This window comes from Xenopus tropicalis, chromosome 1, assembly GCF_000004195.4.
Source record: "Xenopus tropicalis strain Nigerian chromosome 1, UCB_Xtro_10.0, whole genome shotgun sequence".
NCBI lineage: Eukaryota > Metazoa > Chordata > Amphibia > Anura > Pipidae > Xenopus > Xenopus tropicalis.
Window position 1 is genome coordinate 154140852 of NC_030677.2, and position 24745 is coordinate 154165596.

Genomic DNA, 24745 nt, shown 5'->3' on the forward strand with positions numbered 1-24745 from the left:
TAGTTGGAGGGTGTATGGTAAACAGAACAAGCAGTGAAACAGACAGTATATAAGAAATACCATTTTCCCTCAAAAGATAAAAAGCATTTTATTATTCCTTAATTATGATGGATTAACATCAATATAAATCAAGTTCTAGCTCTGCTGGGAAGCTGACAGATCAGTAACTTTTTATGCTGTGACATACAAGTCTTTCCTTTGCTTGGCAGACTTCTTCCTAGAGAAATATTTCTGTGAGCATAAGCAGCAAGTATCCATTTTTTGCATTGGACTACTACAAAATTTTAATTTTATAAGCGGCGGATCATGTATTTTAATGCCTCAGCATTAATATGTGTGATTCACCAGATAATAACGCTTTAGGGTGAAGACACACGGGTTGTTTAGTTGCTGCGACTTTTAAAAACTCAGTTGCAGTGATAAATCATGGCAATTTAGTGGGTGTAGGGTAATATATATGTTGCCGTGACCAATTGTGCACCGTTTTGTACATGCCAATTAGTTGCCTTGACTTTTTAAGAAGAACTAGAACTAGGGCTGTACTAAAATAAAACATGGCAATTGCTTCCTTTCTTCTAATCAAAGGCAGAGAGGTACCAAATAAAACACATCAAAATAAGAAGGAATATGCAGTTCAGTACACCTGCCTTATTGCAGTGTCCGCATATTACTATGAATGATATAGTAATCATTGTATACTGCTGTAGAATATGTTGGTATTATTTAAACAAAGAATAACTATAACCACCACCACCCTGCAGCAGTGCAACAGCTATTTTTGCAGCAATGAGCAAGCCTTTTTATGACAACAGGACCTGACTTACTGGCTGGCTCAGCACCACTCCATCTCTATTTACTGGCAGAGTGAATATATTACGTACATTTTCTATGTATTGTATTGTATAAAAGTGTTTTGTTTCAAGGCCAAACTCAAACACATACCTTTCAATGGCTGTTTCTAAGGACATTTAAAGACAAGTGTGAAATGTGAATAACGTGCAGCTGGCAGTGTTGTCAGTGCAGGTATGTGTGTGATGTGCAGTTAGACACATCTTGCTCTATTTCTGTGCATCTGGCACACCTACCAGTGTTTGTACCTATATGTGCTGAAACTTCAGTGTGTAGCTGCTTTTTGTGTATAAAAGCAGAACAAAGAGACTGAGAAATTCTTAGCGGTACATGCCCTTTTGCATTTAGCCAACTATATAAAAGTGGTGCCAAGGTAGTTAGTTCCCTGTGGTATTCTAAGGCTACTCTACTACAGTTAAAGCATGAGCCACTGAGAGCAATTCTGAGCCCCCAGTTATGTCTTCATGACCATACATTTCTCCCATGACCCACAGGCTGAAATTTACACATAATTTCTTTTACAATATGACAAAAGCCTTTCACAAAACCTAAGCAGACAATTTGTATTGCACTACCACCTAAAATGTATAATTATTTGCAAGATTTGCTATCTACAAAAAAAAATGCTGACTAATTCCTTTAGATCTCTCAGTAAATATTAAGATCTCTTCCATGCTTCATTAGTCAAACATACAGGTCTATAGTTTCCAGGCAGAACCAGATTTCCTGTCTGAATGCATTTGCAATGTAGCACAAAGTCTAAAGAAAATAGGAACAAAGCCTGGGATCTAAGCTTCCTAAATAAAGCAAACACCCCTTAGAATACCGATAGGGAGGTTTCTTCCAAGGTCAATAAGGTGGCATAGAAGGTAAGGGAAATGTCTTGACTTTAGGGAAGAACCTCTTTAGGGACTGTGGCTTATCATAAGAAAAACACTAAAGGTCCCCATACACATTGAGATTCGCTCGCTTGGCGAGATTGCCAAGTGAGCGGATCTTCCCCCGATTTCCACACCTACGGGTGGGCGATATCGGGGAGCGTGTAGGTAAAAAAATAATTCGATCGTTTGGCATGGTTGTATGACAAGCCGGGCAGGTATGGCCTGCTGTTGTTGCCTCAACAAACAAAAACAATATAATGGTGTCCATACATGTAACCCCAGGTACAGTGTCTGTTGTTCAGACCAATAGTTTGGATACTGTACTTGCTTGGACCACATAAGGCCACTTTAAGGCAGCTATCTGAGAGAAAAAGAGTGAAAAATAAAACATAAAAGATACTATAGCTGTGAAATTTTATTGTCATTTTATTTTTAATTCCCCTAGGGCAGGGGTGGCCAGACTTTTGCATCGGCAATAGACCGGGGAATACGGAAGTGTGGCGTGAATGCATACGTACGCATCCACGCAGCACTTCCGCATCCCCAGCTTCATTGTGGTCCACCAAAAATCCACAGGGGGAACGACTGGTGGACCGCGATCAATGTCTTGGCCACCCCTGCCCTAGGGGATTTAGGCTGATGGCCCACAAAGCGAGTTAATTGCCTGCAATAGATCTCTGCCAGTGGATAGGCCTACACATCACTTCGGCTTTCTGAAGACATTTTCCAGGAAAGTGAGCTGCTTTGCTAATAGCAGGAAAACTAGTCTAGGTCTTCAAGAGCTTCAGAATCAGTTGAAGATGGATATTTCTTGGGAGTTTTTCAGAATAAAACTGGTCTTATAAGTGGGTCAGGAACCTTATTGCTTTCATTCTGGATCAGCTCTTTAACCCTTGGAGCGGAAAGTATGTTAAAGGTCAGGAATCTAATATAAATGTTGTTTTTTTTTTATAAACTAGTGTTATTTAATGTAAAGAAAATATGAAAGCACACAATAGATTCAAGGGAACAATGGTCATGCTTAATCTCTCATTTAGGATTTAAGAGTCTACAAATGTGTTGTTTTTTCAAGACTTTGCCAGAGTGCTCTGAAGACCCTGACCAATTCTGACCAATAATACAGTAGTCTAAACACAAAGACCCAGCATTTTATACAAGCCCACCATCACTGTGCTGCAGGACACAGTCATCTCCCTGGCTTATGAGAAGAAAGAAAATCTATACAGTTGAGTTAAAGCTTTAAATAAATTTCTTGTAGCCTACGTGCATGTGGGTGTGATATTTTAACTGCTCCAGCAATGACAAATGCAGGAATGCCTGTATATATACACTCATAACATTACAAATAGCCAAGGCATGCAAGCTGCCTGGGTGGAGCATAAACACATGTGAAAACGTATCCCAATGGCTATCATGATGCCCAGAGTTTAAAAGCACCCAAAAAAAAAACAAACCAAAAATATTGATTATTTGAAAGCTAGTTAATTGATCACATACAAAATTATGCTCTGGAGAATGGTATTATGAGCAGTAATCAGCATGGCTTTATGCAGGACAGATCATGTCAGACCAATTTGAGGTTAGTAAGAAGCTGGACAGATTTTGCCAAAAGCATTTGATACCGTTCCCCACAAACGACTGCTTTCTAAACAATGGTCTATTGGTCTTGTGAAGTAGTTTGCACATGGATAGAAAACTGCCTACAGGGTCGGGTACAGAGGGTGGTTGTTAATGGTACATTCTCTGCTTGGAGTAAGGTTCTCAGTGGGGTCCCTCAGGGTTCTATACTGGGTCCATTTGGTTTATTATAAGTAATATATCAGTATTTGCAGATGACGCAAAACTCTGCAGCCCATTCAATTCTATCCTGGATGTGGCATCCTTGCAGCAGGATCTTGACAAACTGGCAATCTGGGCGGCTAAGTGGCAGATGAGATTTAATGTGGATAAATGTAAGGTCATGCACCTGGGATGTAAAAATATGCAAGCCACTTATACTCTTAATGGGATTGCACTAGGCAAATCCATAATGGAGAAGGACCTTGGAGTCCTTGTAGATAATAAACTTGGCTGTAGCAAGCAATGCCAGGGAGCAGCTGCAAGGGCAAGCAAGGTTTTGAGCTGTATTATAAGGGGTATAGATTCATGGGAGGAGGGGGTTATTCTTCCCCTTTACAGAGCGCTGGTAAGGCCCCATCTAGAATCTGCCGTTCAATTTTGGTCTTCAGTGCTCAACCGGGACATTATTGAATTAGAGAGGGTACAGAGAAGGGCAACTAAGCTGGTAAAGGGTATGAAAAGTCTCGGTTATGAAAAAAGACTGGCCAAGTGGGGGTTGTTTAGACTGGAGAAGAGGCGCTTAATGGGTGATATGATAACTATGTATAAATATATAAGGGGATCATATAATAAACTCTCTAATGCTTTAGGTCCTTCCAACTGACACAAGGCCACCCATTCTGATTAGAAGAAAGAAACTTCTGTTTAAATAATTTGGAGAGGATTTTTTTTTTAACTTGATGGACATTTGTCTTTTTTTCACTTACAATGTTACTATGATTCTTGTAAGAAAAGCTGATATGAAGTTCAGTATAATACAATGCAATTTCATGAACCTTGGTTTTATCTTGATGTATAATAAACATAGCCAAAATATTTACTAGTCAGAAGCAACAAACAGAAAGTTCTGCTATACACATGTATATTTCTTGTGCAGGGTGTTAAAATGAATATTAGTTGTTGCCTTCTGATTTATTCATACATATTAAACTTTACATAATTATTGTAATCATAATGTAATCTAGTATTAGCAAACTGACCGTAAGAACATTTTAAGAGGCAAACCCAGTAACTGTAGACGGAAATGGTTTATTTGTGTATAATGGAAAGGGTAGGGACTACATAGATTACACTGGAATGTAGGTATAATAGCAGCTCCATATATGACAGAGATGCACAGTGGGAAGTGACTGACCTAGTTTCCTAAGAAGCTGGGACAGCGCCACACCATCCCCTACAGAGGTGAGGGAAGAGATAATCCAACAAGGGCACAAGGCAAGCAGCACTGGCCACACATAACAAGCTGCAGTGCATCTGCTTCACACACAGCCAAGTCATGAGCTCACACACAAAAGACATATAAAGTAACTAAGACAACCTGCCTCAGCTTACATTGCCCTCAGGTACGATCTATTTAGTGTAATAAAATCACTGCCAAAGACACACAAGTCTCCCTTGTAGTCTCCAATTAGCTACAGAACCCCACAAAGCACTTAAAGCACCTTCCAAGATACAGCAGCATATTTACAAGCCAGAAGCTGCCCAAGAGCCTACGGGTATATCATTTGTGATTCAACTTGTTCCACTTGGAATATGACACATATAAGACTTGCTCCAACAGGCCAAAAATCTAAAGTATGCATGCTGCCTTGAAGGAACATGAATGGGCTAACACTTGCCAAAATAACTGATGTCTTACATTTCCCCCACATTTAGTCTGTGCCATCACAGTGGCTAACATATCAGGGGGTACTGTGTGTGTGCTACATGATTAAAGTTATTTTAAGCACTGCAGGCCTACACAATACTCTCAAATTAGTTTTTGTTCTGTGCCAGGCACCACCACCTTGTTCTCAAATTGTTTTAGCATTTCATAATACAGTACCTCCCTATATCATAAGCAAAAAGGACACATATACACTGTTAAACATTTTTATCATAAGTTTAGGGAATTACACAGCCCACGTATGCATGGACAGGCAGGAATGCATCATATATCTTGGAACATCAGCATGACACAGATAGAATTAGGTCACAAATGGCTGCATTAATCATTTTTCCAGAGGCTTCCATTGGTTAATACCACTTGTCTGTACCTATTCAACTAGCCGATGTGCAGCAACAAAGGAAAAAACACACCTATGTTATAAGAAGGAGGATTCACACCCCTATAAAGAGACAAGATATTTAACTGCTCAATATTCAATAATGTCTGCAGGCAGTGCCACTATTTATCTCAGTTTAAGCATAACACAGTCCAACCAATGCAGATCCATGATAATTACTGAATCAGCTTATAGCAGATCAGCTATTTTATTCATTTAAAGTTACAGAAATGCATACATGTGAGAATTCGCCCAACAAGCAATAACTGAAATGTATGATTTACAAAACCAAATATATGAGAGTATAGTTAACTATACTATGCATTTGTATTTTATACTTTAGAGTCAGAGCTATCTTACTGCTTGAAACAGTCATTCCATCTAAGTTGAAATTCCTCAAGGGTAGATCACATAGGCATATCAGATTTTTGGGTATTGCAGACTCCACCCCCCACCTGAAAAAATGACTGTCCTATGATAAATCATGAATGAGATTATTGACAGTGGTGTTTTTTTTTTTTCTCCCAATCAACACTGTTATCAACCTAATAGACTTTCCTGGAAGTACCTAGATGGTTGATCTGGTTTATGATTTTAATCTTTGCAAAAATAAATTGCAACATTATTATGAATCAATTAGAATTAATTCTTATTAAGCAGATTTTTTGTCTGCCCTTAAGATTTCAACTTCAAATTTGCTTTCAAATTACCAAAATGTTTATAGGTCAAGGGCTACTGTGCACATTGAAATTTAAAATACAAAAGTCATTCACTGTCTCTTCCTTGAGATGAAAATGAATTACAGAAACCATTTTACAATTCTGTATATACCAGACACTTTTGATAACATTAACATGCTGTCGTTAAAATGGACTGTGATCTCCATCTAGTGTTAAGAAAGGGTACTGCAAACTCATTAAAAAGATCAGCACAATATCATAGGCAACGAATGAATACCTCTATTAGATACAAAGTGCATATGGCAAAATGTAAATAAGTAATCATCCTCTGAGAAACTGTAGATAGAGCTATGCAAAACACTGCTTAGGTCTTTAGGTGGCTATACAGGGGCAGACCCTGGTCCACAGACCAAATGGATGGATATCAAAACAAGGATGCATTTATTCAAACTCTAGTCTACGGGAAGCTATATAAGGAGTGCAATTTCCTGTGGGTGACAAAATGCTCCATGTGCCGTTAGCCCTATTCAGTTGACCGACAACAGGGAAATCATTATTGCTGTATATTATCTCTGCTCACCTCGCCCGTGATTGGGTTGGTGCCATATTTCTTTATCCAAGGGATGATGCTCCTGGAAAGGGAGTAAGAAATAATCTATCAATGCCAACATGTTTAATGAGAAAAGAATTGTATTTTTACCTAGAGATGTATGATTTTTAGCAAAGTAGAATAATTTAAGCAATAATTACATTTAAGTGCTTGAATGAACTGGTGTTAGCAAATGTTAGTGTCCTTCCTACTCTCACAAAAACTGTTATGCTTTGAGGAGGGGATTTTGTCATTAGAAAAAAAGTTTGAAAAAAGTGATCAGAGATCCTAGTTGCACCAGATATTACAGGAGAGAGCTGCGATGTTCCATTCAGCAACAGACAATATAGCAGTACAATAATTTCAAACTTGAAATGGCCATTATAAATGCGTTTAGGTCCAGTTAATGTGAACTATACAATGCTATACTATACTTGAGCTTCTCGAATGATCTGCCTTGTTACAATGTAAAACTAATAGAACAAAAAAGTATGTAAATTGAAAAAAAGAGTAATGTTACATTAAGTTGTTTGGGTGGGTATGGTTTCCCTTTAACATAGCTCTGTACCCTCTGTCTGATGGTGTCATTATGGTAATAGGTGTCAGGGTGCTGTTAAGTAGGACAATGTTCAGTTTTCAAACACTGGAAAACTAAGTAAGCATATTAAAGAAGAAGGAAAGGCATTATGGCATTTTAATTCCAATAGATTAGGCACACCAGTGCCACCTAGAAAGCTATATTATACCTAAGTAAACAGCCCTAAAAAGCTGCTGCCATTTTAGTTTGGTCTCCACAGCTTCCATGCAGCTCAGATCACATTCTGATGGGAGGGGGAGTGAATTTTTATGAATTATTATGGGAGGGGGGAGCTGCACAGACTGAAGTCTGATACCGAATAATACGTTTACAAATCCTGTGTTTCTTTTGATAGAGGACTCAGTGCAGCGTTTCTGTGAGTGCTTATGGCTGTATTTACATAGACCTTTCTGATAAAGCTTAGTTTTTAACCTTTTATTCTCCTTTAAGTTATTAGGACAGTATTTATGTACTCACAGCAAATCAAAGACTATTCCATCCGGTGTGCAAACAGGATATTCAAAGGGCTGTAAGGACAAACTGAGAAACATCCTCTGTCAGTTCGACTCCAAACTTGCATACAACTCAGTTTAATTCCTATTGTACTTTTTCTCAAACACATATATTCAACACTGAAAACTACCTACCTGCAGTGATCAAACGACAGGCGTCTGAAATTTGATTTTGGAATATCTGTAGAGAGATTAAAAACCACCCATAAAAGTAGCCAGTAAAGTGAACTGTACACTATGGCGCAGTAATGTTGCCCATAGCAACCAATCAGATCTTTACATTCAAACTAAATTGTTAATTGGCGTGTACACAGATATTCATGTCAGTAGAGGTGTGGGTTCACTTATCCATAAACCAATTATCCAGAAGTCTTTCTTAGCCAAAGATAAGAAAAGTATCAATGAATTTAGCAAATTAGAACAAAATAAAAACAAATGACCGAAATAAAAAATAGAAAACAACTAAAAAAATATGTTTTTCTAGTGTACTATCTGAAACTAACTGAACTTAGAAAAAAAAAAGAAAGATAAACAACTCCTTTAAAGCTTAACTAAACTGAATTAATCCATTTTGTTGGCAAAGCAATCCTGTTTGATTTACTTAATGTGTAATTTTTTTTTAGCAGGCTTACAATGGTGGCACAGAAGGAGATTAGTCACCAGCGATAAATCTTTGCTACTGCGGGCGACTAACTCCCCTGAAATGCCTTCCCACTGGCAACAATGTAAATCTCTGGAGGGGATTCACATTCTTGCCGGTGGGATCCCAAGAATTCTGGAAAATAGATCCTATAATCTGTTAATAAAATGCAAGAAAGAAATATGCTGGACTCCAGTTTCATATATAGAAAAAAAAAAAACTCTTGCAGAAATAAAAACACCTGTTAACTGAAATTAGGCAGAAAATCTGTATCAAGTGTTCAATGTACCAATAATGTCATGCAAGACAATCTTAATCGGCCAGATATCGATCGGGCAGATTAAAAAATTCAGTCGGACCGGGGACCGCATCGGCACGTTGATGCGGTCCACGAACTGACTGCGCCTATTCCAGCCGTTATAATTCGATCATTTGCCCCCAGGGCCAAACGACCGAATAAGCCTAAATTACCCCGATATTGCCCCATTGCCCAAGGTGTATGGCCACCTTTAGAAGCAGTTTTAAGTAAACAACAACATTATAGTCAGGAGAGATGGCTGCTACATCAAGGCGATGTATCGCTAAAACTTTCAGAATATAATCGATTAAAAATTTGGTACCATTGTGGAAATAATTAGGTTTTTCTTCAGTAACCCCCTCTTAGCAATCTGTCTCTTTTTATGCAGGAGCTGGAGTCAGATCTAATACATCACTGATGTGTGCTCCCTTTGCCTATACAGGTATGGGACCTGCTATCCAGAATGCTCTGGATTAGCAATTATAGGGGTGACTGCGGGTTCAAAGTGATAATTAGGAGCCCATGATTTATACTTAGAGGGGGGCAACAAGTGCACATAACTATATTAGATACTGGTTACACATCTCAGGGTCTAAGGCAGAGGTGCCCAAAAGGTAGATCACGGTCTACCAGTAGATCACTTTAAAGTTTCTGGTAGACCTCGAGGTGGAATGGAGTGGGATGACATCCCGCCACTTTTTTTTCCCCACCCCCAGCATACAGGAGCTTTTGAGTGCGGCTGCTCAAGCCATCCGTCTTTGTAGTTTCATCCCAGTATATAAGACTGTCCCCACCGGGTCGCTGTATATATTTGTTCCCACTTTATAAATGTTTCTGTGTGCAAACTACAAAGTGGGCCATGAAGACGGGAAGTAAAAACTACTACAATCCTTTCACATTAATCTTGAAGTTGGCACCCCCACATGGTCCTGCTCAGCTAAGTCTCAGTAAGGAGAACTGCATCCCTGGGGATGCGCCACATACTATTGTGGTTATAAGCCATAGTTCTCTGGAGAACTGTGTCCCCTTGCTTAAAAATATTATTATTGTAGCTGCACCCCCATAAATTACCATTTAATTGGCTGAGCACTGTAGCACAGGGCAAACATAATAAATAAATGAATTTGTTTTCTTCCAAGTCCAGTGAGTGCTGTGTCCATTTGTTGTTTACATTTTGATAACTACACCAGGCAATTTTTATTCATTAGGAGATTACATTACTATGATATATATGTTATGATTTGTTTTGATTTTTCAAAAGAAATCCCGGAGTTGCTGGTCTTTTTTATACTATTGAAACCCTTTAGAACCATAGAGGAGCACTCCCTAAACTACCCAGGCAAGTAGCCAGAGTGCTGGTAAATATGTTAAATAGAAAAGCATAGTACCACACTCAATGGAAAAACTTGTGAAAAATCAAAATTTAAATATACATACAACCTATGTATGTAGTTGGTCTTACCTGGTCTCTTTCCTCCATAGAAGTTTGTGTATTCTGTACAAGTGATGTACCTGGTAAAATAATTAACAAATAAACAGATTTAGTAACCACACAGGATTAAGGGAAAAAGATGGTATAAAATTAGCATGTAAACATTTCAAATGGCCAAAATAGGATACATAGTAAAAAAAAACTAGAAAGAAAAAATAGTCAAACGTGCAGAATCAACCCTCTAGTGACCAAAAGAGGGAAAAATTACAATTTAACAATTAAGTCTGTAACTATCAAAAAAAGTTAAAAATTATCAACTTTATTACAATCCATTAAAACAAACCCCATGTACAAAGCCAGACGTGTTTATGCTTATGCAGCATGTAATCATAGGCTGGATAAAATTAGCATGCCCAAAAACTAACATGTACAGCTTGAATGTATCAAAAAAACAAAAAAGGAGGATGCTCACTAGAACAGTAACCTATGCCAATGTATTTTTTGACAAAGAGAAGAACCAGTCTGAGGGCTGATGTCAGTGATTATTATTACTGGGGGGTATGTAACAAATGGGACCCGCCACGCTCAGTATGGCATGGTACTCGGGTTTTTCGTGCCATGGGATTTTTCTTAACAATTGGTTAGTCATCTTTAAAAATTGTTTTATTTATTTTAGGGTAGCATAACACATGTCCTGTAAACAGCCTTGGTCATTTTAAACTTCAGAAACCGTGAAAGCATTTGTGAACAATATAGTGATACTTAATGGTGTATAGTCTTTGTGGGGGCAGCAAAGTGGCATTTATGTGCCACCTACAACCTCCATTTCTGCTTACACAGGACCTTGATATAAATGCTTCCCAGTCTATCCTAAATAAAGGTCCCCACTGTATGCAATAAGTGAAAGCCTTCTTCTAACAGATACATGCCCTCCCCCTCACACACAGCATTCCCTTAAACAAGAAGATGAGAGGTTGTAACTCTGGAATATGCTATGTGTGCATTATTGGGCGAGTGTAGATCCACAGACACAGGTTACACAGAGCATGCACAAACAGTACAACAACAATACGCCGCCATTTTACGTATAAGTCGCATTTAAGGCTCGCAACTTACATTTTATCTTTTTGATGCTGACGCTTCCCCATTTTGTTTATCTGTTACTGAAGCCCCGTTCTGTTTCAATACTGAACACTTTTTCCAGACTTAGCGTCCAATTATAACTTCCGGTCCGTCTATTGGTAGGGCTCGGGTACCGGAAGTAAAAAAACGCGGAAGCGTCTAATTCGAAATATCTGTGTTCCTAATACTGGAGACGAGGATGCTATGGTTAAAGTGATTGGCATTAAAGTAGAACTAGTTGTAGATATGCTTTTGTTTGCTCCACGTTTCGCAAATTCATTATAATTAATTACATTAATATGTCGTTTCTGTAAAGGATTTCAAAGAGAAAAGGAGCATTTTAAAGCTGTCAGGGGCAACATGGAAAAGGGAGGGGACGGAGAAGATCTGGCGCGGAGTGAGAAAGTGTTGAAGAGAGCAATAGGTGATGTAGAATAGTAAGCGATGTGGCGGAGAAGATAAATGTTAAAAATAGGGCGTTTGGGGCACCAACCTCAAAGCTGATAAGGAGCAATATGAATATTAGTGTTTTCTTTACCTATTCTGACTCAAGAAATGCGCTAAAATAGGTGGCAAATGCTTTTTGGCATTCTCAAGCCCAGTACTGACTGTCAGAACTAGTTCCTGCCACTCTTTTGGTACCTGTTCTGACACATGACATTATTTGTTTTATCCTCTCTAAATGGTTTCCATAATATGGGATTAAAGGCACAGTTCAGTGTAAAAATGAAACTGGGTCAAATAGACTGCTCAAAATAAAAAAAATATTTGTAATAGAGTTAGGCAAAAATGTACAGTAATTATAAAGGTTGGAGTGGACAGATGTCTATCAATAGCCAGAATACTACTTCCTGCTTTCAGCTGTCTAACCTCAGTTAGTTTGTGAGCACGCAGATCAGATTGAAAAGTAGTGTTCTGGCTCTTATGTTTAACATCTGTTCACTCTAGCCTTTATAAATAACATTTTTGGCTAACTCACCTACCTTTGGCTTCAGCCCTGCCTAAATAGGTGCCTGGCATTGTTTGGTTCCTTTTCTTAGGGCCAGAACAGATGTGTTATCCTGGTTGCCTAAATACATGCTTCACTTAGGTTCAGGCTGCTGGAATAAGTTCCTGGTACCCTATTATAAGAGCTGGAATAGGTGTCAGCACCCCTGACCCCTGTTTTTAGTGCCAGAAAGGTCCCCTGGCCCTGTGGCTCTTGTTCCAAATCTTAATTGGGTTAATTACACCAGGCCCTTACTGGCAATCTGTGGGTTTGGCAAAGGGGCTACTTTAAGATGCCATAGACCAGTGCTGTCCAACTGGCGGCCCGCAACCCCCCTCTGTGTGGCCCCTCACCTGTCTGGCTGCTTTGATGGCTTACCTTTGTGTAAGCTTTAAATGGTATCAGTACTGGCCCCCTGCATGGTTAACACCTCAGATTCAGGCTGTAAACCCCCTGTATTGTTTAAAAATATAATCCCCTGTGTTGTTCACACCTTTTTATCCCTACATTGTTCACCCCCTGCAGTGTTCACACCTCAGACTCAGGCTCTAATCACCCATATTGTTCACATGTTCACACCTCAAACAGACTGTAGGAGCAGTAGAAACCCACAAATAAACCCTACACACTATAAAAAGAACATATACTGAGGTGGTACTGCAATTAAAAAGTTTTCTAATATATAGTTATTGTGCAGACTGTAGGAGCAGTGCCAGCATCGTGTCACTGTAGGCTGCCTGTGTGTGCCATACTCTGCCTGCCCTATGCTGCCTGTGTGTGCCATACTCTGCCTGCCCTATGCTGCCTGTGTGTGCCACACTCTGCCTGCCCTATGCTGCCTGTGTGTGCCATACACACAGGCAGCATAGAACAGGCAGAGTATGACACACACAGGTAGGGTAGGGAAGGCAGAGTATGGCACACACAGGCAGCATAGGGCAGGCAGAGTATGGCACACACAGGCAGGGTAGGGCAGGCAGAGTATGGCACACACAGGCAGGGTAGAGAAGGCAAAATATGGCACACACAGGCAGGGTAGGGAAGGCAGAGTATGGCACACACAGGCAGGGCAGGCAGAGTATGGCAAACACAGGCACGGTAGGGAAGGCAAATTATGGCAGGTTTTTGCTGTACTACCACCATTAATATGGCTATGGTCATGCAATAATATGGGTGTGGTTTCAAGTGGGTGTGGTTTTAAAAAGGGGAGTGGTCAAAACTAGCTTCCATTATCAGCCCTCCACCACGGAGGACGGAAAAATTCCGGCCCTCGGTACCACAGAAGTTGGACAACACTGCCATAGACAGTCACTATTTATTGTGCTGGTTGGGGGCTTTCTGGGCCTCTGTGTACTTGAAATATCAGGGCCTATCTTGAAACCCAGTCCAGACTTGCATGGCACCCATTGGTGCCAAAATACCCAGGACATTGTTTAGGGAGACTTCTCCAAAAGTTCAAGTGGCATTAAGAAAAATGTGAATATGTAAATATGAAGTAATTTGTGGAACAAGTCCCTGGCAGCCACTGGCCCTTATCTTAGTGCTGGAACGGGTCCCTTGGTTTTTGGCTCGTTGTGGGTGCTGGAAGAGCTAGCCAACAGTTCTGTCTATATAATAAGTGCCTAGAACTCTTCGGCATCTGTGATGGCTGTTTGAAAAGGTGTTTGACAAATTGCAATCCCTTTTCTGGCTGCCAAAACAAGCACCACCAGAACTGCACACCAACGTTTGAGCTCAGATATCTACTAATTTTTAGCCTCCAATCTGACTGACTGAAGAGGACCCTAAGCATTTTGGGTATCTATTTAGGCAGTCAGACTACTTTCCAGAATAGGATTCCAGCACTATTTAGAGGGTAATGTAATAAAAGGCACTAAGTAACTCATAGCAACCAATCAGCAGGTAGCATTTACTTGTTAGCCATTTAAAAGTAAACATTGTACTGCACCTGGGCAACCTTAGTGCCTTTTATTACATAAGATGGCAGAATAGAGAGCCAATTTGAGCCAATAAATGTTGTTGTTTTTATTCCACTGAAATTTTTGCTGTTTATATTTTACTGGCACTATATAAATTATGATAAGGTGCCATTATGTCAGTTTATCCATGTTCTAACTGGCAGATCAAGTTTGTAGCACCATTTGACCCCTATGCAAGAGGCGCCATTGCCATTTGACCTCTGTTCTCACTGTCTGAATGGTTAACCTATGCCATTAAGCACCTGTTCTGGGAGCCAGAAGAGGTGTCTATGATAATCAGGCCCTATTGTTGGGTGCTATATGGTCTTTGTTCTGGCTGATGATTAGATGGCTTCTACTTTGGCAGGTCCTGGATATGCATTTTAAAGGAGAACCAAATCCTAAAAATAGATAGAAATGCTGTATTTTACACACTTACCTATTGCACGAGCCTAAACTTTCAGAATGTCTCTAACAGTAATGATTCATACCTTCAAAATTGTGCATATGGAGGGGGGGGGGGTGTCAGGTGAGGAGTTTTAGCAATACATATGCTCAGTGCGCTCTGGGGAGCTGTTGAGAATAAAAGCTTATGGGCTCTTGGAAATCAGCAGAAAAAGAGGTCCAAATATCATAGATACTACAGGGCTAATTACTGAATTCTGATGAAGAATGCACTGGTTGCTGAGCTGCCATGTAATGAGATGTAATTACTAATCAGCCTTATATTGTGATAAAATATACTGTATACATAGAATATGTGTAAGTTGGTCCCTGAGCTCAGTAACAGACAGCAGCAGTGCTTGCACAGTGAATCAGCAGAAAAGTAAATGGGGAGCTACTGGGGTATCTTCAGAGGTGCAGATCCTTCCTGCTAAAGGGCTGTGATTGCCTTGGGCTGGTGTAGAACCCAGAAACATAATGTGCAGCATTTTTTTAGCCCAGTCCTTAGATAAGCTTTAGTTTCTTTTCTGGCCCATTTGGTTTATGTTCTGGCCAAAAGGAGGGCTTTTAGAATATGCCAAAAGGGTGAGGTCATATGAAGCATATACAGTGGTGTGAAAAACTATTTGCCCCCTTCCTGATTTCTTATTCTTTTGCATGTTTGTCACACTTAAATGTTTCTGCTCATCAAAAACTGTTAACTATTAGTCAAAGATAACATAATTGAACACAAAATGCAGTTTTTAAATGAAGGTTTACGTTATTAAGGGAGAAAAAAAAATCCAAATCTACATGGCCCTGTGTGAAAAAGTGATTGCCCCCCTTGTTAAAAAATAACTTGTTGCAAGTTATCGCAAACGCTTGATTGCAGTTATTGCTGCTAAGGGTGGCCCAACCAGTTATTAGGTTCAGGGGGCAATTACTTTTTCACACAGGGCCATGTAGGTTTGGATTTTTTTTCTCCCTAAATAATAAAAACCCTCATTTAAAAACTGCATTTTGTCTTTACTTGTGTTATCTTTGATTAATAGTTAAATGTGTTTGATGATCAGAAACATTTTGTGTGAAAAACATGCAAAAGAATAAGAAATCAGGAAGGGGGCAAATCGTTTTTCACACCACTGTATATGCTCTCAGCCCTGCATTTTCCATCCAGCTAAGAGAAGTGGATCTGCTTTCCTATGCTGCCCACGTGCCTGAATTGAAAACTACAGAATCCGCTTCAGTGCAGCCACACAGGGGAATAGCGGAGTGTAAGCCCGCCTGTAAAAACATGAAAGCAGGCATTTTTGCTGCACACGGGCAGTGTAGGAAAGTGGATCTGCTTCTCTCAGCCTGATGGTAAAATGCAGGGCTGAGAGAAGTGGATCTACGCTTTTGTATGCTTAAAGGACCAGTAACACCAAAAAATTTAAGTAATTAATCCACTCCTAATCTTACTACCGCTTGGATTTTTTTTATAACATCTTTACCTAGAATTATGCTTATAAAACGCTCTGTAGCAGCAGGGTGATACAACAACAGGCATTCTGCATTCCTGTACTGGAAGTTAGCTTTGTAGCAGAGTACCTTTCCGCGCTTTTTTGTTTTTTTTTAATCAGTGTATGCAGTTTAAATTTATGTTCACAATCTGTTACAACATTACCCCCAAATTTGTCCAAAGAAACAAACATAAATTTAAACTGTACACGCTGGATAGGGGCTACTTGAAGGTTACTTCAAAAAGACAATATGCCACCCTAACTAAATAATCTTTGCTAAAGTCACAGGCCACACTTCTCCAAAATGTACTTTCAGGGTGTCAGTGATTTATTCTGTTATTTCTGTACTTTACCATAATTCCTGGTACAGCTACAAAGGAAATGTAAGATATACATCTTCTATACATATATTTATTGAAACATTTCCATTTTATTGCCACACCAAATAAAAGCATGGTGTTTTTCAGTGCAGGTTTTGTTCATTTAGAACTTTTTCACTTCAAGCCCCTTCAGTTCAAACCTTTGGTCAGGGGCCATTAGCTCATAGCTAGGTATACAGATATGGGAGAATTATCAGTGTGTAAACCATAGTTTCAATAATGTTTAAAGAAAGCACATTTTTACCCCAAATCTCACCCTTATTGATCTTCAAGCTGAGCTTTAGGTGTATCTAGAAGAGCAAGAGCAGTTTAGATTGGGAAGTATAGGTTGTGTGCTGGGTTTACTCGGATGGGTTGAACTTGATGGACAATGGTCTTTTTTCAACCCTATGTAACTATGTAATTAAGCTTTCTCCCTAAATCTTTTTCTAGCCAATATTAGTCTGAGCTCAGGGCTGACCCCTTCAGCACTGCTGTAGGAAGATTATGGGGTAGAGGTCTGATAAATGTAAAAATGGCAATCATGTCCTCAAAAAACAAAAATAAATTACAAACCTTGCCCTATATACCATATGGAACATTCTTATTATAGCAATAATATATATATATATATATATATATATATATATATATATATATATATATATATATATTTTTTTTTTTTTTTTTTTCTTTTTTCTGTTGAGGTTGAGTTTATAAACATCATTCTTCTTTGGCAAAGTTATATTAGGACCTGTCACTGCTCACAAACCAAAGCAAACAGCTACCAATGATTTTCATTTTAATTCAGCAATTAGAAAAGGAATGAAAAAAAAAAAAACAGTTTTACAAATGTTTAGAGTAAAATCTGAATGAGGACAGTTTAGCTGTAGAATCGCTCAGCACCGCAGTCATGATTTGGACTTCCTACATTCAGTGGACACGTAGCTTTTTGATTGTTGGCCCATGGAGAGTATCACAAGTTAGCAAAGTCTAGTACAAAAATAGTCTTGTTGGGTAGCATAGACTTGTGTTATTCTTTTTGTATTCAAAAGTGAAGTTTGGCTGCATAACAGCTATCAAGTTTCAAATAGTGCAAGGTCTTGTCATTACTGGACAGAGCCCAAGCTTTGGGGGGGAGGGGGGGAATTGCTTTTTAAGTGTATTAGTAATGTACTATGTGCTTTCTTGCAAACAAAGTCCAATATCCTCAATTATAACATTTTAATCAAACCCCGCTTTTTTCAAGTAACCATGAAACAAATTGGAATGACAGGGCTTCTAATGGATGCTAAGAAGGGCTAGAATGGGCTGTAGGCTTCCTAATGGGCTCCTCATACTTAACCATATTTCCTTTAGCACCACTGTTTCTTGCTTTGCAAGTTGCTTTGCTTTTCTTCTCTCCTTACCAGCTGGTTTTCACACAAAGTAGAAACAAATAATAACCAAGGAGGACTGTCAAGTGAATCAAGTAATGCTATTTGTCCCTCAAAATGTCCAACTGCTCTTGATATTCTGTGAAAAGTCGCTGGAAACGCAGGTTCTGTCCTATCAGAGGGAGAAGCTCCTTTAATAGCTCTCTTTTCCGCAAACCCTGAGCAAGAAATAAATTGAAAGTTATAGTCAAACATTGTCTGATTATTTTTTGTCTTTGAACTTACAAAAGTTGAAGAGCATTAATGTGCTTGCAATTAAGCAAGCCGAAGGAGAACAGGATGGCCATCCCTTGCCATACTAACCACAAAGATTATGGCACTTCATTATTTAACTGAAAGGGATGCTAACACTGATCACTGACTAAGCAGAGATCCCATTCCAAAATAATAATAAGGAAATTAAAGGGGAACAAAGGCAGATATCATAGCATTCAGACTAAGTGAGAAGAAAACATGTTTTTACATTTTCTATTATGCTACCTATAATATCCTAGGTGAAACCAGGCCTCAGTATGCATAACATACAATACAACTGATAAAAATGAATGCTGACTACGTTTCTATTGTCTATGGCCAAAAAACTGAAGAGCACAAAAATTGTAATACATTAGAATTACATTAAAAACATATAACATAATATTATGCTACATATATATAAATATATCTATACTTTTCCAAATTGTCTTACACCCACCCCCAGCCCAATTCATGACATTCTTAAACACAAAAATACCTAAACTGCCAGTTCTCCTGAACAAACAATTCAATGCCCTCATTACCAAATATAAGATACTAGATGGTGTAGACTCTTTTCTCCTTAAAGGAGAAGGAAAGGTAAAAACTAACTAAGCTTTATCAGAAAGGTCTATGTAAATACAGCCATAAGCATTAGTCGCGCCGCAACCCATCCGTTGTCGCTGGTGACCAATCTCCCAGCAATGCCATCCCACCGTCTAGAATGTAAATTGCCGGTGGGATGGCATATGCGGCGCCGCGATTTGCCGAAGTTGACGTTTCCTCTCAAGGCAACTTCGGCAAGTCGTGGCACCGCGTATGCCATCCCACCTGCGATTTACAGTCTTGCCAGTGGCATGGCATTGCAGGGAGATTAGTTGCCCGCAACAAGGGAGATTTGTCGTGGATCGACTAATCTCCCCACGTGTCACTGCCCTAAGGACACTATTGAGAGAACTGAAGGTATGCCTGCAGCTTGAGATTAACTCTTTATTAGCCTTTACTTCTCCTTTAACACAACACCAGGTCCTGACAAACTCCACCCCCAAATTGGTGTTAATAAATCGCTGAGTTCCAACAGAGTATATTGGTCAGTGAGTTGTAATACTTCACCTGACTTACCAGAATTCTTGATTCCCATTGACTATCACTAGAATTATGGACTGGGCCTAGCAGGTCCTGACATACTTCTCGTAGCCTCTGTTCAAAGCCTGGGTGATATCAAGAGAGACATGCCTGTTAAATAGCTTAAAAGAAAAATATTAACCCCCTTCCCCTTTTTTACATGAGCTCATTAAATTGAACCATTTCTCCACCACTTTGGGCACACAGTGATCCAACACCTCTCTCACCTTCTGGGGCTTTAAGCCCCTCTGTTTTCCATAGTGGGTGGTGCATACATTCTCTGGAAAGCATAAGGACTGTAAGTCTGAGAATCCATCCAATCACAATGGAAAAGGTGAGGGAGGGGTTGGATAACTGTAAGCCCTAGGGGGTGGGGACATGCTTCCTTTAAGCAGACTTAGTTCATCTTGGTTTCCTTTCAATCTGAAAAACTATTTGTTATTTAGTATTTTTTTTTTTAAGCAACTCTCCAATGTGTAATTTCAGCAGCTATCTGGTTGCTAGGGTACTGATTACCTTAGCAACCAGGCAGTGGTTTGAATGAGAAACTGAAACATAAATAGAAGGGGGCCTGAATAGAAAGATAAGAAGTACAAATTAGTAATAATAATAATAACAATAGATTTGTAAGCTCACAGAGCAATAGTTTTATCTGCTGGGGTCAGTCAATTAATAAGATGCAGAAGAAGAAGGCAAATAATTCAAAGACTACAACAAAAAAATAATTGCAAAGCTGCTAGGAACTGGACATTCCATGACATTTTAAAAGTTCATTTAAAGGTGAATCACCTCTTTAAATACAAATACTTTGAGATTATGTTTTACAGAAGCAAATAAAAAATAAAGAGATTATCTACGGTTTCCTTTCAGTCTGCTTATTTTGAAGGCCTCACCTTCATTGACCAGGTATCGTGCATAGATGAGCAACCAGTGCCTGTATTCCTGGCTGGACTGCAGCATAAGAGCAGCTGCTACCTGGTTCTCAAGGTAAGCCATGGTGGTTTCTTGCTGCACTTGATGAGGCATCGTAAAAAGGCGAGCAGCCTGTCTGCCAGCACTGAAATAGGAGAAAGACATTGTTCCACAACTCTGTATTATCAGATAAGAGAACTGTACTTATATGCAACCTGCTTTCATTCTAATGAAAAGCTTGTAAAATGCTTTGAATGCTTTCAACTATAAGGGCAACTCCTAGCACATAAAACCATTAAGGGCTCTGGCACACGGGGAGATTAGTCGCCCGCGACAAATCTCCCGTGTCTCGGGCGACTAATCTCCCAGGATTGCCATCCCACCGGCAAAAATGTAAATTGCCGGTGGGATGACATACGCAGGCGACTAATCTCCCCGTGTGCCAGAGCCCTAACACACCAATATATGTAAAACTATGTATTTTTATCAGCCTCAGTAATTTTTATTCAGCACTTACAGAAGCAGAAAGGCAGCAAAAACATTTTGCCTACAGTTGCATCGGTACAGGTATGGGACCTATTATCCAGAATGCTCTGAACTTGGGGTTTTCCGGATAAGGGACCTTTTCCGTAATTTGGATCTCCATAGCTTAAGTCTGCTAAAAAATCATTTAAATAATAAATAAACCCAATAGGATTGTTTTGCTTCCAATAAGGAATGATTCTATTAGTGCTGGGCGGTATACCGGTAAAAACCGATCACCGTTTTTTTTTTTGAAACCGATATGAATTTTCTACATACCGGTGTGCTGAATACTTCCAGGTGCGCGCGTGACGTCAGCGCGCACGTGACGTCAGCGCGCACACTCTACAAAAGCGCCATCGCTAGGACGCATTCAGAGTCGGATACCAATGTGAGCTGTCGGGGGGTGCCTGGCCAGTAATTATATTTTATGTGAAGGGGATGGGGTGGGGGGTTATATTTATGTGAAGGGGATGGGGGGGTGTTTGGGGTGGGGGTGGGTGGGTTATACTTATGTGAAGGGGATGGGGTTGTGTTTGGGATGGGGTTGTGTTTGGGGGGGGGTGGGATGGGGTGGGGTGGGGGGTTATATTTATGTGAAGGGGATGGGGGGGTGTTTGGGGTGGGGTGGGGTGTGTGCGGATGGGGGGGTGTTTGGGGTGGGGGGGTGCGTGCGGATAGGGGGGTGGGGGGGGTTGCGTGCGGATGGGGGGGTGCGTGCGGGTGGGGGGGCTGCGTGCGGATGGGGGGGTGTTTGGGGTGGCGGGGGGGGTGCGGGTGGCGGGTGTTTGGGGTGGTCACCTAATCATGCATGGGGAAAAAAAAATACCGTCAAATACCGTGATACCGATATAATTTTGAAAAATACCGTGATATAAATTTTTGGTCATACCGCCCAGCACTAGATTCTATCTTAGTTGGGATCCAGTACAAGGTACTGTTTTATTATTACAGAGAAAATGGAAATCATTTTCAAAAATTGTCTGCTTATAATGGAGTCTACGGGAGACGGCTATTACGTAATTCGAAACTTTCTGTATAACGGTCCCTCCCATACCTGAAAAACTTTTTACTAAATCCCAACATAAAACAATGCTGACCACTTTCAGGATTTGAGTGCTGAGAATGCTACTATGCAAATATCACTGGCCCCTCATACTTTTCTTTCCTTTACAAATCTTACTTAGACGCTCGTCCTTGAATTATGGCTAATGGTCCAGAGCACATGATGGCGTCTTGTGAGGGCATGCAGTTCCGGTAATCTGCACACTGTGTCAAGGAATCCTGTTTGTCAGAGACTAGACTCCTGAAACAAAGAAGTCAACAATAGATGTCACAATAAAATTATATACATTTGATCAGGGTTGTCTAATAGGAAGCATGTGGGCTTTCCTACTGGAATCAAAATATCTGATCCCCACTAAATTTCTAATGGTGATATGGCATGGTAGCAGGACGTAAAGGACAACTCTTGTTAAGACAATAACCCTTTTAAAGAAAAGGGCTTTCTTCAGTGTTAAATTAAAAAAGGATCATTGGCCCAAAGAACTGACATCAAGTTGCAGGTAAAACTTAGTCCCTTTGTTAAATGTATACTGAAACAGTAGAATTCTTAATGAATCAGATAAAAGTGAGTGTAGGACTGGCCTGAAGTATATTGTAAATATATGGACAAACAATCCCTGTTTTGTTCCATATAAGGTTATAGCCTTGGCTTGCAAATACAAACCGGATTCCAAAAAAGTTGGGACACTAAACAAATAGTGAATAAAAACTGAATGCAATGATGTGGAGGTGCCAACTTCTAATATTTTATTCAGAATAGAACATAAATCACGGAACAAAAGTTTAAACTGAGAAAATGTACCATTTTAAGGGAAAAATATGTTGATTCAGAATTTCATGCTGTCAACAAATCCCAAAAAAGTTGGGACAAGGCCATTTTCACCACTGTGTAGCATCTCCCCTTCTTCTTACAACACTCAACAGACGTCTGGGGACCGAGGAGACCAGTTTCTCAAGTTTAGGAATAGGAATGCTCTCCCATTCTGCAGACTGGCCATTTCAGTGCCCGGATCCTTCTCCTACGCAGCCATGATGTTGTGATTGATGCAGAACGTGGTCTGGCATTATCTTGTTGAAAAATGCAGGGTCTTCCCTGAAAGGGATGACGTCTGGATGGGAGCATATGTTGTTCTAGAACCTGAATATATTTTTCTGCATTGATGCTGCCTTTCCAGACATGCAAGCTGCCCATGCCACACGCACTCATGCAACCCCATACCATCAGAGATGCAGGCTTCTGAACTGAGCGTTGATAACAACTTGGGTTGTCCTTGTCCTCTTTGGTCCAGATGACATGGCGTCCCAGATTTCCAAAAAGAACTTCGAATCGTGACTCGTCTGACCACAGAACAGTCTTCCATTTTGCCACAATCCATTTTAAATGATCCCTGGCCCAGTGAAAACGCCTGAGCTTGTGGATCTTGCTTAGAAATGGCTTCTTCTTTGCACAGTAGAGTTTCAGCTGGCAACGGCGGATGGCACGGTGGATTGTGTTCACTGACAATGGTTTCTGGAAGTATTCCTGAGCCCATTCTGTGATTTCCTTTACAGTAGCATTCCTGTTTGTGGTGCAGTGTCGTTTAAGGGCCTGGAGATCACGGGCATCCAGTATGGTTTTACGGCCTTGACCCTTACGCACAGAGATTGTTCCAGATTCTCTGAATCTTCGGATGATGTTATGCACAGTTGATGATGATAGATGCAAAATCTTTGCAATTTTTCGCTGGGTAACACCTTTCTGATATTGCTCCACTATCTTTCTGCACAACATTGTGGGAATTGGTGATCCTCTACCCATCTTGGCTTCTGAGAGACACTGCAACTCTGAGAAGCTCTTTTTATACCCAATCATGTTGCCAATTGACCTAATTAGTGTTATTTGGTCTTCCAGCTCTTCGTTATGCTCAAATTTACTTTTTCCAGCCTCTTATTGCTACTTGTCCCAACTTTTTTGGGATTTGTTGACACCATGAAATTCTGAATCAACATATTTTTCCCTTAAAATGGTACATTTTCTCAGTTTAAACTTTTGTTCCGTGATTTATGTTCTATTCTGAATAAAATATTAGAAGTTGGCACCTCCACATCATTGCATTCAGTTTTTATTCACAATTTGTTTAGTGTCCCAACTTTTTTGGAATCCGGTTTGTACTTATTTTTATTTCTTATAAAAATGTTGACAATAATAAAAACATATTTTTTAAAAATAACTCTTTGAGTAGCATGGCCACCAGGCCGAGACCTGCTTGGGTTTAGTTTGACAGACCTGCCCTTGACCCAGACCCACTGGCCGACATTTCTATTTCTTCACATTAGTGAGATTTTCCCAAATAACAAAAAGGTTTAGCTGAATACCAAAGAAATGTGTACTAAAATTTTTATCCAGTGCTTTTCAGTGAAGACACATGCAACGATTAGTCACATCGATAAAAAGTCATGGTGACTATTCCGCGCAGTGCAATTTTACAAAGCTATAAGTTGCAGCAACTTATGTAATACCCTATGGCGGAAAAGTTGTTGTGATTAGTCGCTGCATGTCTTCGCCCTTAGAGTCATGCATCCAAATGTGAAGTGATAAAAACAGTAGTGGTATATTGCTAAATCACAAACTGAATCCTATATTTGGTGCTTTTTTAATTTTTTGTAAATGTTGGAAAACCAGATTTCATTTAGTGAAAGATAAAGGATCAAATACACAAAAAAATCAAAAGGCATTTACTATAGATGTCAACTAATCCTTTAGTTTCAGCAAACTAC

General features: G+C 39.8%; 2 protein-coding genes across 2 annotated transcripts in view; both read right to left on the reverse strand.

Annotated features, from left to right (window-relative positions):
- The window catches only part of ppil2 (peptidylprolyl isomerase like 2), a 29356-nt gene extending 17808 nt beyond the window's left edge, over positions 1-11548 (reverse strand). The window contains 5 exon segments of the mRNA NM_001045571.2: positions 6875-6926; positions 7938-8000; positions 8108-8153; positions 10373-10422; positions 11459-11548. Coding sequence (NP_001039036.2) covers positions 6875-6926; positions 7938-8000; positions 8108-8153; positions 10373-10422; positions 11459-11490 — 243 coding nt within the window. The 5' untranslated portion in view covers positions 11491-11548.
- A 5931-nt stretch (positions 11549-17479) lies between these two features.
- Positions 17480-24745, reverse strand: part of hira (histone cell cycle regulator) — a 31396-nt gene continuing 24130 nt past the window's right edge. Inside the window, exons 22-25 of the mRNA XM_002931904.5 lie at positions 22107-22229; positions 20383-20546; positions 19487-19575; positions 17480-18288 (exon numbers count right to left, since the gene is read on the reverse strand). Of these exons, the coding sequence (XP_002931950.2) occupies positions 18172-18288; positions 19487-19575; positions 20383-20546; positions 22107-22229 (493 nt within the window). The 3' untranslated portion in view covers positions 17480-18171. The remainder of the gene's footprint in view (positions 18289-19486; positions 19576-20382; positions 20547-22106; positions 22230-24745) is intronic.